Source organism: Bos grunniens, chromosome X (assembly GCF_055505025.1).
Source record: "Bos grunniens cultivar Pamir isolate PY7600 chromosome X, Bosgru_T2T1.0, whole genome shotgun sequence".
NCBI lineage: Eukaryota > Metazoa > Chordata > Mammalia > Artiodactyla > Bovidae > Bos > Bos grunniens.
Window position 1 is genome coordinate 139017620 of NC_141194.1, and position 15779 is coordinate 139033398.

General features: G+C 46.3%; 1 protein-coding gene across 9 annotated transcripts in view; it reads right to left on the reverse strand.

Annotated features, from left to right (window-relative positions):
• GRIA3 (glutamate ionotropic receptor AMPA type subunit 3) overlaps positions 1 to 13024 on the reverse strand; it is a 310057-nt gene extending 297033 nt beyond the window's left edge. For 6 of the 9 annotated variants that reach the window (XR_015159096.1, XM_086388201.1, XM_086388202.1 and 3 more), the window contains exons 1-2: positions 12264 to 12573; positions 10936 to 11094 (exon numbers count right to left, since the gene is read on the reverse strand). Coding sequence is in view for 7 of the 9 variants with exons in the window: in XM_086388201.1 (XP_086244327.1) it covers positions 10936 to 11094; positions 12264 to 12372 (268 nt within the window). In the remaining 2 variants the exon portion in view is untranslated. Of the gene's footprint in view, positions 1 to 10935; positions 11095 to 12263; positions 12574 to 12621 lie in introns of those variants that run through there. The other 3 variants (XR_015159097.1, XM_086388204.1, XM_086388203.1) reach the window with 3 other exon arrangements.
• Between the last annotated feature and the right edge of the window lie 2755 nt (positions 13025 to 15779).

The following is a 15779-nucleotide window of genomic DNA, read 5'->3' on the forward strand; positions in this document are numbered from 1 at the left end:
CTTTCTTGACCCAGAAGCCTCCCATTTGTACAATTTGCATGTACCAGAGTCTAAGCTGTCTCCCCTATAGCACTGCTGCCGCTAAGTCGCTTCAGTCGTGGCCGACTCTGCGACCCCATAGACGGCAGCCCACCAGGCTCCCCCGTCCCTGGGATTCTACAGGCAAGAACACTGGAGTGCGTTGCCATTTCCTTCTCCAATGCATGAAAGTGAAAAGTGAAAGTGAAGTCGCTCAGTCGTGTCCCACTCTTCGCAACCCCATGGACTGCAGCCTACCAGGTTCCTCTGTCCCTGGGATTTTCCAGGCAAGAGTACTGGAGTGGGTTGCCACTGCCTGGAAGTATCTCTTTTGGCCTGCTGAGCACTTGTTAATGACTGTGCCAGCGTTCTGACCTTGCTGCAGGCCTCAGCATTGCCTGGGAGAAGATTAGTCAGAGTTGAGCTGGCACTCAACCATGAAAAGCCGCTACTGGATATACAGTGTATGCATGGTATGATGTACGGCCAAAAAGACAAAGGAGGGAAGTTCTGCCATATTGAGGTACCTTGATGAAACACAATGAAGAAAAAGTCAAGGAGATTTTTACTAAGAAGAGATTTGTCTCTTTTTCCCCCCATTCATTATGACTATCAGTTAATAGAGCTTCCCTCAGCCAGTAACTCAGTTGGTAGAGGGAGGTGGATAGTGTAGTGCAGAGGTCCGAAACTCATACCTTCCACCTCTTCCCACCCCAAGTCCTGTCACAGATGTTTTGTTTGTCTCATATTGGATTTGAATGTATTCTGGAAGTGACATGAACTCTCCAGATGGCCACAGGCCCCACCCACCCCTCTATACCAAGCCCAAGTTCCACGTTTATGTGATCCACCTGGCCCATCATCATCTGTGATCTCAACCCCAGTTGACACGAGTCCCACCTCTAGAGACAGAAAGATCTCAGGTAGAAGCCTGACTCCACTAATTAGCCAACTGTGTGACCTTGAGCTTCCCAGGTGGCACAGTGGTTAAAAAAAAAATGTGCCAGCCAATCCAGGAGACTCAAGAGATGAGGGTTTGATCCCTGAATTGGAAAGATCCCCTAGAGGAGGAAATGGCAATCCACTCCAGTATTCCTGCCAGGATAATCCCATGGACAGAGGAGTCTGGCAGGCTACAGTACATGGGGTTGCAAGGAGCTGGACACAATGAGCAACTGGGCATGCACATGGCCTTGAGCTAGTTGCATATACATATATATATACACATATGTATGTATATAACCACCTCTGAGTCCTCTTTTATAAACTGGGGATGAGAGTAGGTCCTTTCTAGCAATGCTATGATGAGTCCATGAGATAAGACATGTACCACGCTTAGTGCAATGTTTTCCATGTGGCATGGGCTCAATGAATGGGAGTTATGATTATTATTTCAACACTAGTATTAAGTTTTTTGATAGCAAGGATGGCACAATGAATGCTATATAAACTGGTTGCAGTGCATCACTTTAACAAATGGATTGGCATTGCCAAGCCACCTAGTTTACAGCATGGCTAAAGACCAATCATTAGCCAAGAAGGAAAGAAGCACTGTCAAGGCAGATCATTTTCTTGTCCCTGCTTACCATCTCAAAGAACATTTTTGCTTGATTTGTTTACCTCAGACACTGTGACTTGAGGTGAGTCTCTTAGCTCTTTCAAGTTTTGATTGTCCAATCTCAGAGCCCAACTCACTAATGCTTGCATGGGCCAACAGCACCTCACTTACAAAAGTAACATGTGTAGAAAGTACCTGGTCAATGCCTGGAGATTAGGGCATGCTCAACAAGTATTCAATACGAATCCACATATCTCTGTTTACACTAACAGGGCTAATGATTCCAAAATCTTGTGTGCATTAGAATTACCCATAGAGTTTGTTAAGAAGGCCTATCTTTATATTTTGTGATTCAATATGTCTGAAGTGTGACCTGGGAATTCATGTGTTTAACAAGCATCTCTGGTGATTCTGCTGCAAGTGGGCCAATTCAAGAAATACTGTTTTAAACTAGCCAACAAGTAGTCTTGGAAACAGCAATAAGATATAAGAATGTTTGAGAATATATAACAGGTTCTGGCTAACTGTGGATGTTAGTGGCCTTTCTACCTTAAATTTACCAAAGTGTTCATCCACACAGAAACCCACACCCACATCCACACAATGATTCCTCTGTGAACTGGGTCCTGATCTCTTCAGGTCTCATCTGTTACTGGTAGCCAATTCCTTTCTGGGCAGCAGCAAGGATGAGGGCCCTGATTGCAATGCGTACTTGACAAGGTAGATCAGTCAATCATAGACGACTGAAAGGGGACTATTTTTGATTGCAACATTTTTTACACGTTAAACAAAAAATCCTCACCACCCCTCATCACAAACTGATTGTCCTTCTGAAAATGTCTCACAGTAATTACGGGGATCCCAGAGATTGGGGTCATGTATTGCAAGAAATGACCATGCACGGAAGCAGCAGCAGACCAGTACTACCAGAAAGGTGTGATTTGGAGGGTCAAAAACAATTCAAATTTTAGTTAATAAAGGACCAGATTTTGATCTATGGAGAAGGTCACATGTTGCAAACTAGGTGGAGTGTATTTGAGTAACTCCTGCTCATCTCTCAGAGTCTCCCACTGCCCCCTGAATGCCCACCATGCACTGGGCACCCCACTCTCTCGGGCAGGTCCCTTGTTCTGGGGTCACTTACCTGTCTTGGAAAACCTCCTCTGAGGATCCTGCAAGGTAAGAGGTAGTAATCTGATCAAAGAATTACTGTCGAAATAGTAATGGCTGATAAGGATTTAATGCATTCCCTACCAGAGATGGCATGCTTGCATTTTAGCACAGGTTTTCAGTGCTGTAACAGAAATAAGTGAATTGCTGGGATTTCAGACTAATGGCAGACTGTTGGGGGGCAATACTGGGTGATGATAGGGTGCTATTTGATAGTCCTCAAATGACACTGGATAAGCTTTTAATGACTTCCCTGGAGCACTCATCAGCTCACATGTCTTAGAAAATGACATCACTTTCCCACCCTCCCCTCTAGCTCACAATGAGTGCCTGGCACCAGCCTTGAAAATGGAGTCAATTTTTCAGGCTCTTAGGGAAGCAGACAGAACTTGGGTTGTGTTGTACTTCATATTTCTAACCCTGTTGAAGGAAAGTCAGACAGCTGAGGAGCAGATGCTACGTGCCTGCTTCTGGCATGCCATGACCCCAAGAAGCAAAGTGGAGAGGCAGTTGGAATTGCATGCCAACCTTTGCTCTCTTGGGCAGGTTGTTTCTAAAAGGGACACTTTGGGGTGTGGCAAGAAGCCAAGTTACCGTCAGCCTGGCTCATGAGCTACCTCCCCCCTCAGCATGCCTTCCAGTCTCCATTCCAAAGCCCTATGAAAAGCAACTCTTAAGTAGATGCTCTCACCAGACACCTACAGACATGGCTGAAATGAACACAGGGTGGTTAAGAGTATGATAGGGACATCCGTGAGTCAGAATGAGCCAAATGTGTCTCTTATAAAGTTTTCTTTGAAAGTCATGTGGGTAAGAGCTTGTCTGGGGGAGCCTTTTTCTTTGGTGATCACAGTCTCCCTGCAAAATGTGGTTTGAGTACCAGCAGTATTGGCATCACCTGGGAGCTTGCTAGAAATGCAGATTCTTGGACACTGAAGATCTATTGAATCAGAATCTTCATTTTGACAAGATCCCAGGTGTCTGCTATGCACATGAAAGGTGAGAAGTGCTGTTCTAGACTTAACCCTATAGAGTTAAGGGTCATGACCAGCTGTGTCTCCTTTCCTCCTTCTTATCCCCACACCCCTTCTAAATAAGTACAGATGGTCACATTGATGACAAGTGCTACAGAAGTAAATGGCAGTTAGCAACTGAGGGGAAGGGAAGTCCAGAGGGCAGTAAACATGGAAAAGTATCTACATATGAACCTTCACGTTGTGAAAGTTCAAAGGTGTGAACATATGTTTGCATGGCCAATCACATAAGTTAGTTCATGTGTCTGGTGTACATTGTCACACGTGTGTACACTCCACAAGTGGTTGTGCTTTTGTGTACTTTACAGTACTGTGTAGAGTACAGTAGTAGAGTATCCTTATTTCAAGCCCAGGATGTCTGGAAGCAAGTGTAAAAGCAGCTGTGATGTAGTTGCTACTGCTGTACTTTTCAAGATACTGTACTATAGGTTTAAAAATGTTTTCTTTATTTTTTGTTTTGTACATATTCTTTGTATGAAAAGTATTATAAACCTATTACACTATAGTACTGAATAGCTGGTTGTGTGAGTGGGGTACCTAGGCTAACTTTGTTGGACTTACGAACAAACTGGGCTTACAAATGTATTCTCAGAACAGAGCTCATTCATATGTAGGGGACTTACTGCACTTCTCTGACTATTGCTCAACCTGAAATCCAGAACAGAGTATTCTGCTTCTTTCCATTGTGTGTGTGTGTTGAGGGTAACCAGAGTGTGCACTTGAGAAAAAGGAAGGGAGAAATGGAGGGGGAGGGGAGGAGACACTGCTCACCTAGGCTTCCAAGTCCCTCTAGAGTTAGATGCTGCCTCGTAATCACTACATTATGCATGCCACCCCAGGGAAAGAGCGCTTTCAGTCTGAGACCAGCTTCCTCAGCACCTTTCTCCCCTCCTATGGCCTCCCTTCCCTGCCAGTGCATCCCCTGCCAGGGCCCACATAGGCACCTTCAGACTCTGCAGCAGCCTCTTTTTGGGTAGTAGATCTAAAAAGTTGACATTTTCTAAGAACTACTTTACTGAGGCATGATTAAGATACAAAAAACCGCACATACAGTCTTCTTTAGGCAGAAACTGAGTGCCTATGACCTTTTGCTGCTTCCCAAATGACCACAAAGATACTTAAGTTCAACATGGGGAAGGTGCACCTCCCCTATGCCTTGGGTGAACTTACACCAAACCTACCATATGTAGGGAGCTATTTTTTATATATAATTTTTTATTGGAGTATAGTTGTTTTATAATGTTGTTTTAGTTTCTGCTGTACAGCTAAGTGAATCAGCCACACATACACACATATCCCCTGTTTTGGATTCGACTTTGGCCTGTAGAGGTCTTCCCTGACCAGGGGCAGCTGATCTCTGGTTTGGATAGACTGAACAGCTGCTCTGCACCTCATGTCCAGAAACACTCCTGTTTGAGTAGATTTCCTTGGAATTGAGGCATTCTGGTTTCCCATTGTCTCTGGTTTTAGAGCAAACACTCCCCAGTTAGGTATATTAACCCTGTATCAGCCACTCTCAGCTCGATTCTTAAATTAGATAGAAAGCTGTCACCCTCAAAGTAGGAGTATGGACCAAGGACAGAGATCTTCTGGTTAGAGAAGGAGCATGTGGACTGGAAAAGTCTAGAGTAGGAAACAATCCCTGGTATGGTGGGTCAGATCTCTGACTTAGGGGCCAGTGGGATACCAGTGAACGGGCCTTGGCTGGGCAGGTGGAGCATGAGGAGAAAATAACGGCAAGAGAAGAGGAAGAAGTGAGAAGAGGACAAATTCCGTCCATGTGGAACTTCTGCCAAGTACCCACCCCTTTCAGGGGCTGCTGCCCTGGCTCAAGGCTCACCCCACAGACAGGCTGAGGCTATTTGTCAGCTCTCAGACATTTCCCAAGCTGGGAGGGTCTTCCTTTTGTGTCTGCACAACTCCCACACTCCTGCTGGAAAGTGCCCAGAGCCCCCACCTTGGGTTTACACCCTCCTGTGGACATGTCATCTAATTGGACCCAAAGCATCAAAGTCAAAGCACCAAAGGAACAAAGTCAAAACTTGACTTTTTTTTTAATGGGCCAGGTAAAGTATGCAAATAATTTTCCTGACATTCAGAGCAGATGGAAAGTTTTTTGAAAGGTCTTTCAAATATGTTTGTGGTCTCAGTCTAAGAAGTTCAAAGTGGAATCATCAGAATTAGCATATGTATCCCCCCCCTTCTCCCTGTGAAGGTATGAATTCTACCTTCTTAAATGCTGGCCCTCTCTAAAAATGCATGCTGTCTTTTAATCCTTTAGCCAATTATATAAAAATAACAAATCTCTTATCCACAAAGGAAGATTAATAATGGTGCCTCAGAAGCTTCATTTATTTTTCCATCTGTTAAACTGAAACCAGCCAATCACCACTGACTACCCATAATAATGAAATGTTTTAGAAATACCAGGAGTTAGAAAAAATACAATAACAATCTCAGCCAGCCCTCACTATTCTCATGGAGTCTTGGTGAGCAGTGAGAAAAAGGCAGAATGAAGGAAACAGACCTCTGATAGAGGCAGAAGTGGCGGACGTGAGAAACTAGTTTCATTTTAAGGAAAAAAAGTTAAAATTGCTGAGAGGAAGAAAAACCATGGCTCTTTTTGCAGTGGTCATAGATGGAGAACAAAGAGGTTTTGTTTCTTCATTGCCCTCAGACCCTTCCTGTCGCCGCTGCTCCACTTAGTAGATAACCAGAAGTTGCCTTCTAGGGGCGGTCCTACACTTTGCTGGATGCTCAGCTTTACAGCCCGCTGATTGCCGTCTGTTTTTATGGCCCAAATGAACAGCATCACCTGTCTCCCTCCTCACCACGTGAAAAACAGATTAAAGAAAAAAGAAAAAACATAATAAAGCTTGTGAGAAGGTGACTTAAATCTTTGACCGGCGACCTCTTCGTGCTCCAGTGAGCTTATGGAAGACCAGCCAGCAGACAGAGGGAGAGCTGTTAAGGTGCAAAGATGGGGGAATTGGGGGTGGGAGGTGGAGATGAAGCAACTGACACTGGTTAGTGTGCCAAGATCTGTTTGAAGGCAGGTGCCAGGATATGATGGGTCTTCACCCTGCTTCCAAAGATGATGTGTAAAATGCAAACCAAACAAGACCCACCCAAGAGCAGAGAATAGGATCATGAGAGACATTTCTTTCCCAGCTGGACTTAAACAGTTAAATAGAACCTGGCAATTTAATGAGATAATTAGATTGTGACTCTGTGGGCAAGAGACAAAAACCTGTCTCAGCTAAGGACACTTGGTAGCAAAATGCGCTCAGTTAAAAAGGAGTGTGCTCTCAGTTAGCAGGTATATTTCAAATGGCTTGAAAAAAATTAATGGAACACAAATTTGCAGCTGATGAGGTACATTTCACCAGCCAAAGGGATTTTTCCTGGGGCTCCATTAGAGCCTGCACTCCTAAGTCCCACTCTCAGTCCCACCATCACTACTGTGCCTCCATCAACAGATTTTTATTTAAGCCAAGTGCGTTAAGAGCACAATTTTGTGGTGAATAACCTTTAAGGTTACATTTGCCTTTTCCTTGCCTCTTGCAAACAGTGCGTAATCCACGAACACATTTGTTGGCTGTAAAGGTGTACAACAGCAATTTTTGCAATGACAGTGCGGAGAGGGAATATGAGATCTGTGTGCTAATGAGCTGACACTGCAGAGGCTGGGGCGATGTAGTGTGGAGTACACTACAAGTGCACAGCAGCAAGACACAGGAGGAGACTTCAAGGGAATCGGAGGCATTTCCTGAGGAACCAGGGCAAGCAAGCCACCCCAAGGGGACCTGGCGGTCCCTGGGTGCTGCCACATTCCCCCAAAGCCTTATGATGATCAAATCTGGTTTTTAAAGAGCAAACGTGTATACAATGTAAAGCATGTGTGTACATCTCTTTGCATGAATACTGACTATGTGTGTAGGGGTACCTGTGTGTGCCTGAAGGCATGTGTCCTAGAATCATACTATTCACACCATCCTTCTTTCTGGGGCTACCTGGCCAAATTGTAAAGGAAGGCAGCAAACTCAGTTAATCCCTGTGAAATAAGAACATGTGCTCCAAATCAGATGAGTCTCTTCGATAAACTTCAATTCACCTCTGAGCTGAGATCCCAAATGAACCACCTTTCAAAGCCAGCATGCTGTTATTGCCCTCTTAAGACGCGAAATGAAGTTGGAGTCTGTCTTAAGCAAACCTCTTGGAAGTTGTGCAAAAAAAAAAAAAAAAATGGTTGCTGGTGAAGAAGAGTCTTTAAATAACTGATGCCTGGGATTCATTGCAAGGAAACTCTCTGAATACATCGGAGGAGGGGATGCGAAGGGAGAGCAGGGACATATACAGGAGGCATTACCACTTGTTTATTTTTGACATATTTGTTTACCTGCATAATACCTGTGTCCTCAAAATTGTGTGCCTGCCCTAAGATTGAGGGCACAGGAAAGATCATGGAAATAAATCAATTCTAGTGTTAGGGGAAGCTGAAACAAGGAATTCTGAATAGGAAGAAGGGAAAGGTCTTTAATTTTTGCCATTCTATTCCATATTGAATCAGATAGGAGAGGTGGGTGACCAGATTTGGACTCTTCTGGGGTTTTCTCAAATTCTCCCTAGATCTCCAGGGAAGGGCAGGCCAGAAGATCCAGGGTTTTGTTTTTTTTTTTTGTCTCTGCTCCATAGTGCAATCAATTGTAAGAATGGAACCAGGATCACCTGCCAGTCTCTATTGCCAAACTAGTATTGTGTGCGGACATCTATGTCACGTGATCTTCAATTCCAAGAGAAAAAGGCCAGGGCAAGAAATGAGATCCACCTACAGGACTTCCCTGGCCCCGTGAAATGATTGTGTTCTGCATTCAGAGACTATCCGTCGGAGACAGCTTTGAGATTTGGCCCCCATTCAGTGATTATGACATTCAAAGAGGACTGTTTTGAGGACCAGAGATGATGAGTTTTCCTCCTCTGTCTTCTGAGCTGTAAAGTCTGAGTGTGCAACAGGCAGCTGGGTACACATCACTGGTTTCTGGAAATGTCTTCTGTGTGAGTCAGTGTGTGCATATGTGTGGACTTGGCATACGAAGGGCAAGGTCACCTTTCTGTTTTGTCTTTCCTGTTGCCCAGTGAGCCACACCCTTTATATCACACTTTCAAGCCCCCATCAATAACCTAGTCTTGTAAGGTTATAAACTGAAGTGCTGTGGACTTAGGGTAGGGGCTTCTGATCAATTTCTTTTCCTTTCATGGTTGTTCCTTTATTGCTCTGAGAGATAAGGCATTAAGGCAACTCGACACCCAATATGGATGACTCACTGCCTGTTCTCAAACCTGAGCTTTTCACATGGCAAGGATTATTTCCTGAATGCTCCTTGAGTAGGGTTCTGATGGCCCTGGGCTGGCGAGTGCCAATCTGATTTGCCCATAAAAAACAAGACCCAAATTCTTGGAAATCAGTCATTCCTGAGGAGTCAGCTAGCACTCTTTATCTCAGTCCTCATCAGTGGAAAGGCACTAAAGTGAGTTGAAATAAATGTTATTCATTATTAATAGTAATAAATCCGGGTAGTTTCATGTATTTAGTTTTGAATCTGTTCTAATTGATACTTAGGAAGCTGCGTTTGAAATTCAGCCTCTAGACAAGATCACAGTGCTGCAGGATTAAGAGTCAGATGTGTGTTGTAAGTGTGCTATAGAAGACAGGCTGGGATTACCAAAATAAGATGCAAAGTATAGACAGACATTTTGTAACTTTCACACTTAGCTGGAATTAATAAGCGCCTATTTTTGTCAATGTCAGAAAGCCAAAGAATGTCAAATACAGAGTATCTCAGAACATGTTCTTATAAGGATCTGTACCTTCAGAGAAAATTTTCTTAAAGCTGATAACTGTCACCATTTCTTGCAAAGTACTTTACCTCCATCCCCTTGACCTAAGTCTTCAAATCCAAGGAACCCATGGCCTTGGAGACCCTGTCAACAGTTTTTGGAAATCACATATCCTTTGAGGCAGAAGCATTTGAAGAATGTCATATACAAAGTTTTACCCAACCAAATATAAATATCATTTCTCCCCTGAAAGAAAATCAAAAGTCAAAAATTCCCAAATACACCAGCCATAACAGCAAAACATATTTATGCCATCATCACCTTCATTGGTGTGAAAACTTTTCATGAAATAAGCTTAGATGAAGAATGATCAGTCTTTCTCATAAAACATTCCAGAAAAACCTGTGTCCAACAGGCTATTAGTCATCTGGGTTCCTGTGGCTTTACTTCTTAAAATGTCCCCTTTCCACGGGAACAATCACAGGGCACAACTAGCTGTTTCAGAAGCTGCTTTGGGGCTGATGAAATTGCTCCCTTTTCATATCCAGTTTCCTGCTGCAACCTCCCCCTTCCACCTTTTGCTCTAAGTTAAGAACTGTGTTGTCCTTAACCATGGGGGCAGGGAGCAAACACCACTAGGGGAGACAGAACAGAGGTAGCTTTTTCCAGAGAGTCCTCTGAACACTTTCTCCCTTCCCGTCAGTTTGCCAGGTGTTCATCACTCCTAATCAGTTTGCAGTCTTATCAGTTCCTATCAGAGCTCTCTTGGTAAGAAAGGTGATATTCTAGGACAGAAAGAAACCAGGGAACCCAGCCTAATCTGTCCCTCAAGGTCACTTGTTTGCAGAATTTCTCATATTTGGCTTCTACATAGCGATTGTCAAATTCAGCTCCTTCTTACAGCCAGGTGCTAGCTTTAACAGTCAAGTAATGAATTGACTCAATCAAGAGGCTTCTTTCTTTAATCCCATCAGAAAAAATTTCCATGAACAGCTATGCTATTTTTTCCCCCAGCCAAAGGAAAAGAAAGGGGAGGGGGTGGCAGGGGAGGGAGCGCCAGTTTAGCAGGGAGGAAAATGAAAGTTTTGCATCAAACATTATTCACGACAGAGTTTTGTGTACAGCCTTAAGTCCCTCCCTCAGCAGGATCCTCTGGCGTTCATTTATGTCGCGTGAAACCTGAATTGACTCGAGCCTCTTGAATGTCTACTGGGGCAATCAGCCCCCCTCCAGCACGGAGAGCAGACCCCAAGTCCCATAAGCGAAATGCGAATGAGGTCCCCAGGTCCCGCAAGGAGGAAAAGCAGATCTACTTACAAGCATTAGTCACAGAAAAACTATTGGAAGAATCCAAGTGATCTACGTGGTAATTCAAATGGAAGGGCTTCTCGGTGGTGTTCTGGTTGGTGTTGTATAACTGCACAGCAAAGCGGAAAGCACTGTGCTCCTGCACCGTATTTCTCATGAAAAGTCCACCTAGAAGCAAAGGGAACTGAGATTTGGCTTGTGTCCTCCCCCCCGAGGAGTTAGAAATTGGGGAGCACTACAGATGGACGATACCCTCTCAGTGGTACCCGGGTGCACGACGATGATTTTGATTTTCAACCTGTGTGTCTTTGATGACTCTTGCGAACTCAAATTTTGGCCAAGAGAAACCTAGTTTTCCTTCAGAGAGTCAGAGGAGACGCTGGGGAAAAGGCGGCATGGGGAAAGAGGGCCGAGGAGCCTGCTTTGGGGGTCGGACGATGGAATAAAGAGTGGGACTTGGTTCTTTCTCAGGCGGTAGCTTCCTGTCCCCTCTTCCCTCATACCTCCCATCTCCACAAGCCGGTTCATCCTTTACTGGCGCAAAGGGAAAGGTTGGAGAGAAAAACAATTTCATTTCCCCCTGCTACTCTATCCTGTTCCCCACAGCCCCCTCCACCCCGTGACAATACAGGGGCTGGGTTCTGTAATTGGCAACAATTCGAACTTCTTGACTGGTAAATACAGGCAGAAGCCGAGAGAACTCCCTCCCAGCGCCCGGGAGCCGGACTCCAGACAGACACAGCGGCAATTCATGAATTCGTGGGCTGCGTGACTTCGCCGCTCGCTGGCTCAGCTCCTAGTCTCACCCCTGCCTCTACCCCCTCCGCCACCGACCTCGGTGGCTGCCCGGGTCTCGGGGATGCAGAGTGGGTTTCCACCTCCCCTAGCACTGGCCGGTCTCTCGGGACTCGGAGACGCGGGACGGGGCGCCCTGGACCGGGTTACGCGCCCTGGCGCAGCCAGACAGGCGGCATCACCCTGGGACAACTTGCAGCGGCGGCACGCACGCCATGGCAAAGTCCGGGGCAGCGAGCCGAAAAGCCGCGACTCTGCGCCGGGTTGCAGCCTCCCAGCCTCTTGCAGGCGTCCCCGGCTCCGCTCAGCTCAGAAAACCCGGCAGCCTACCCCCACCCCCAGCCCCAGGAGACCACCTCTCCGTTTCCCGATGCTCCCCAGATCAGCCAGCTCTCTGGGGTTCAGACCCGTGAGATTCCTGCCCGATCCCCATCCCCAGTCCCTTCCCAGGCCATGCAGGACAGGGACCCGGTAGCCGTGCCAGGGCAGCGGGCTCGGGTGCCGGAGAGCCGGGGCCGACCGGCAGGCTGGCTCGCGCTTACCTATGCTGATGGTGTTGGGGAATCCTCCGTGAGAATGACCCAAAAGCCCCAGGACTAAAAAGAAGACCGCCCGGAGCACGCTTTGCCCCATTTTCTTCTGCCTGGCCATGCTACGCCTAGAACGAAGCTGACAAGAGCATGGGCGCAACTCGGGAGTCGTCAAAATAATAATAGAAAAAGAAAAAGAATTCGCCGGCTCTTTTACCCCCTCCCCTCAACTTGCTCTCGCTCACTCTTCCTTTCCACCCCACACTAGTCCTCCTCCTCCACCACCTCCTCTCTTCTCTCTCTCTCTCACGCTCCCCCTCTCGCTCCCTCTCGTTCCCAGGCTCTCTCACACCCCCTCCCCGCCCCCCACCTCACTTCTGTCTTCACACCAATCTGGAAGGCGGGTTCATTGGCTGCAAGCTCGGTTCGCCAAAGCGATCTCCCTCCCTATCACTAAGACAGACAGAGAGAGAGAGAATAAAAACAGAAAACAAAAATGAAAAAGACAAAACACCAGAAAACAAACCAATAAATCCCCCAAAGAAACAAAAGAGAGAAAGAGAGAGAGAGAGAGAGAAATTAAAATCTGAGACTTTTCTCCCCTAGAAGATGGTGGGTCTAAAGAGGGATAAAAAGAAGGAAAGAGCGAAAAGGCTCAGCGGTGGCGAATTGGGCTCTTCCAATTGGGCCGGTAGGGGGATATTGATCAAAGTTGATCTGACGTGGAATTAAAGCCGCACACCGCTTAGCTCCACTGCAAACTGCAGCCGCGGACTGCAAAGCCTCGGTGCTGGCGTTTGTCAACATGGGAGATGGAATCGATAGAAATACACCAGTCCTCACGTGGGCCAGCCTCTCAAGCTGCAGCCAGTTTTTTAAAGAAAAGAAGAAAGAAAAGCTGTTTTGTTTGTGCGTTTGTGCGTCTGGCTTAAAGCAGAGGGGTCTTGCGGGGGGCGGTGAGTGGTTACTCTGGAGTCTCTGTAGAGACTCGGAGAAGCAGTTCCCATCACAATGCGCCCGAAGATGCTGCGCATGCCTGGGCCATGCCGCTCAGTTTTTACAGCGGAGATCCGAGAAGGAGTGAAGAGCCCCCCAGCCACCCCCAATCCCCACAGCTCTGGGAGGCGAGTACCTCTCCGGACCCAAGCGCAGAGCCGGGCCTACGGGGGAGAGGGGAGACGGCTGTGCTGGGCAGCACGGGGCTGACTGCTTGGGAGGACGTAGAAAAGTCTGTGCGTGGAGGTGGTGACTAAAAGGTTAATGAAAAGGACTCTCAGTCCCAACAGTGAAGGAGGAGAGAGGTGCAGGAATGAGTTGGGGTATGGTGGCTAGGAGCACTCCATGGACCGGAGGAGCCTGGTTGGCTACAGTCTATGGGTTCGCAGAGTCGGACAGGACTGAGTGACTAACACACACACAGTGATTGGAAGTTAAGGTTGGAGGAAACTGCCCCTAACTGCCTTGCTCCCTCGGTCTTGCCTTTCTGCATAGTATCCTAGGCCCCTGAGTGATGACCCCAGAGGCCATCAATTTCCCCCCACTCCTCTTGTCTAAGGAGAAGAAAGAACAGGGATTGGATCCTGTATATACAATATACAGTCTGGATCTCTATTGAGGGTGGTCCCCTCCACAACATCCCTTGGACAAATAAACCTCTTAGGCTGTAGCCGCCTCTCCATAGCCCCTTTCTCCAATGGTGAGAAAAAAGAAGTCTCCTTATCTCCAGAGTCTTTCACACCTACCCCAGCTACTGGGGAAGGGCTGGATTTTGTCCCTCCCCACAACAGCTGTTCTTTTTTTTTTTTCATATCCTCTTCTCCTGGTGTACGTGGAAAATGAAACTTCCTGCCAGCCTGCAGCAAAGTGGTATGCATGGGGTAGAGGATACTAAGGCAGGGCCCCAGGGCCCCAACTGACACACTGATTATGCCAGAACTTTGGGTTTGATGTGACATATATTGGAGCCCAGAACAGAAAGTTTTTAAACCCTTGAGCAATCAGAAAAATAGTTCTAGGCTCTTCCCAAATGTCTACCCATTCTGATAATGTAGAATATCTTCCTACCCCAGCACCCATGGAAATCTATTGTCTCCATTTGGATGGTCCATGCAAAGAGTGAGGGAGAAACCTAGGATTCATAGAAGCCTAAATTTGCAGGTGGTTGGGATATTAGGACAAAAGGGTAGCAGAGGCTAGGTTGACTACCTCTTGACAAATGTGGAGCGAGAGACAACATGATTCAGGGACATGGACTTAAGGAGACAGGTTCAGGTTCAAATCTATATTCCATCATATAGAGGCATTGTGTGACCTTGAGTGACTTTCTTAATCTGAACCCCAGTTCAGACTTTCATCTGCAAAATGGAAATAGAAATATTTCTTTCCTGATAGACTGGTTGTAGATTGAATAAGATAGTGGATTAAGTGGATCTAATTCAGTGCCTGACTCAAAGAAATCAATAAATGTTAATTTCCAAACTCTCTTCCCTCTTTCTCATCTTCTGATAGTGCCATTTTCTCCCCCAAAGTACCTCATGCAATCAGCCTGCTCTTTCTCTACCATCCCCCAAACCTCAGACTCAGCTGCCCAATTTTTGCCAGTGTTCCACATCAGTCTTCCCGCTGTAGTTCCTCCAGAGCCCTAGGAGACAGGACAGAATCTGGTAGATGCATCTGTACTAAGGTTCTAATAGCAGGCAGTGGCAATTTAATATTAAAAATGACACATTTAGAGAACCTTTACTCTGTGCCAGGCACTATATGTTCCTCCTTTTAGATAACATAGTTGCATTTTAATAGGAGCCTTCAATGCTTTGGCCAAAGAAATAACTCTGATGAGTTTCAGGTTGGTTTCAGGTGGATAGACAACATATTTTGGACAGAGGCGGGGTCGCGGGCAGCTTTCAGCACACCTCACTTCACTCCTGAAGGCCTCCAGGTCCCCAGCCCTGCTTGGCTGACACTGAGCATCAGTGGATGAAGAGAATTGTGGCCATCTTTAGCCATTTGGCTGGAAGAGTAATAGGATGGGTCAGCAAGGAAAGATGAGAGGAAGAAAGGCATCTCAGTGCCTCTGCACTTGAAAATTCTCCATTGAATTCATCTCTGTAAATGACACCCATCCCTTCCATTTTCAGTCTCCCCTCTCCACTACCTTTTTCCCTCTCTTTCATCTGCTGCCACTCTTTCAACTTTGCACCGTCAGTGGCAGCTGTTGGCAGAATTGGACTAGTCCCATCTGAGCCAGCAGGGACACAGTGGCGCACGAGGCATATTGCTGTTGGTGGAAAAGCCTGCTTAATATGTGCGGATTCTTTTGCAATTGATCCAAGAAAGCAGTGAGACCCTATTTGAACTTCATCTCTGGTTTTCCAATGAGGAGCTAGAGGTTGTACTAGCAGCATCATAGCCACCAAAAGTTGCCAACAAAGCCCCCAAACCAGCTCTCCCTCTGTGCTTAAGAGGTATCCCAGCTCCACTCAAGATGACCTGCTAGTCTCAGGACCCAAGACTGCACTTTTAAATGAG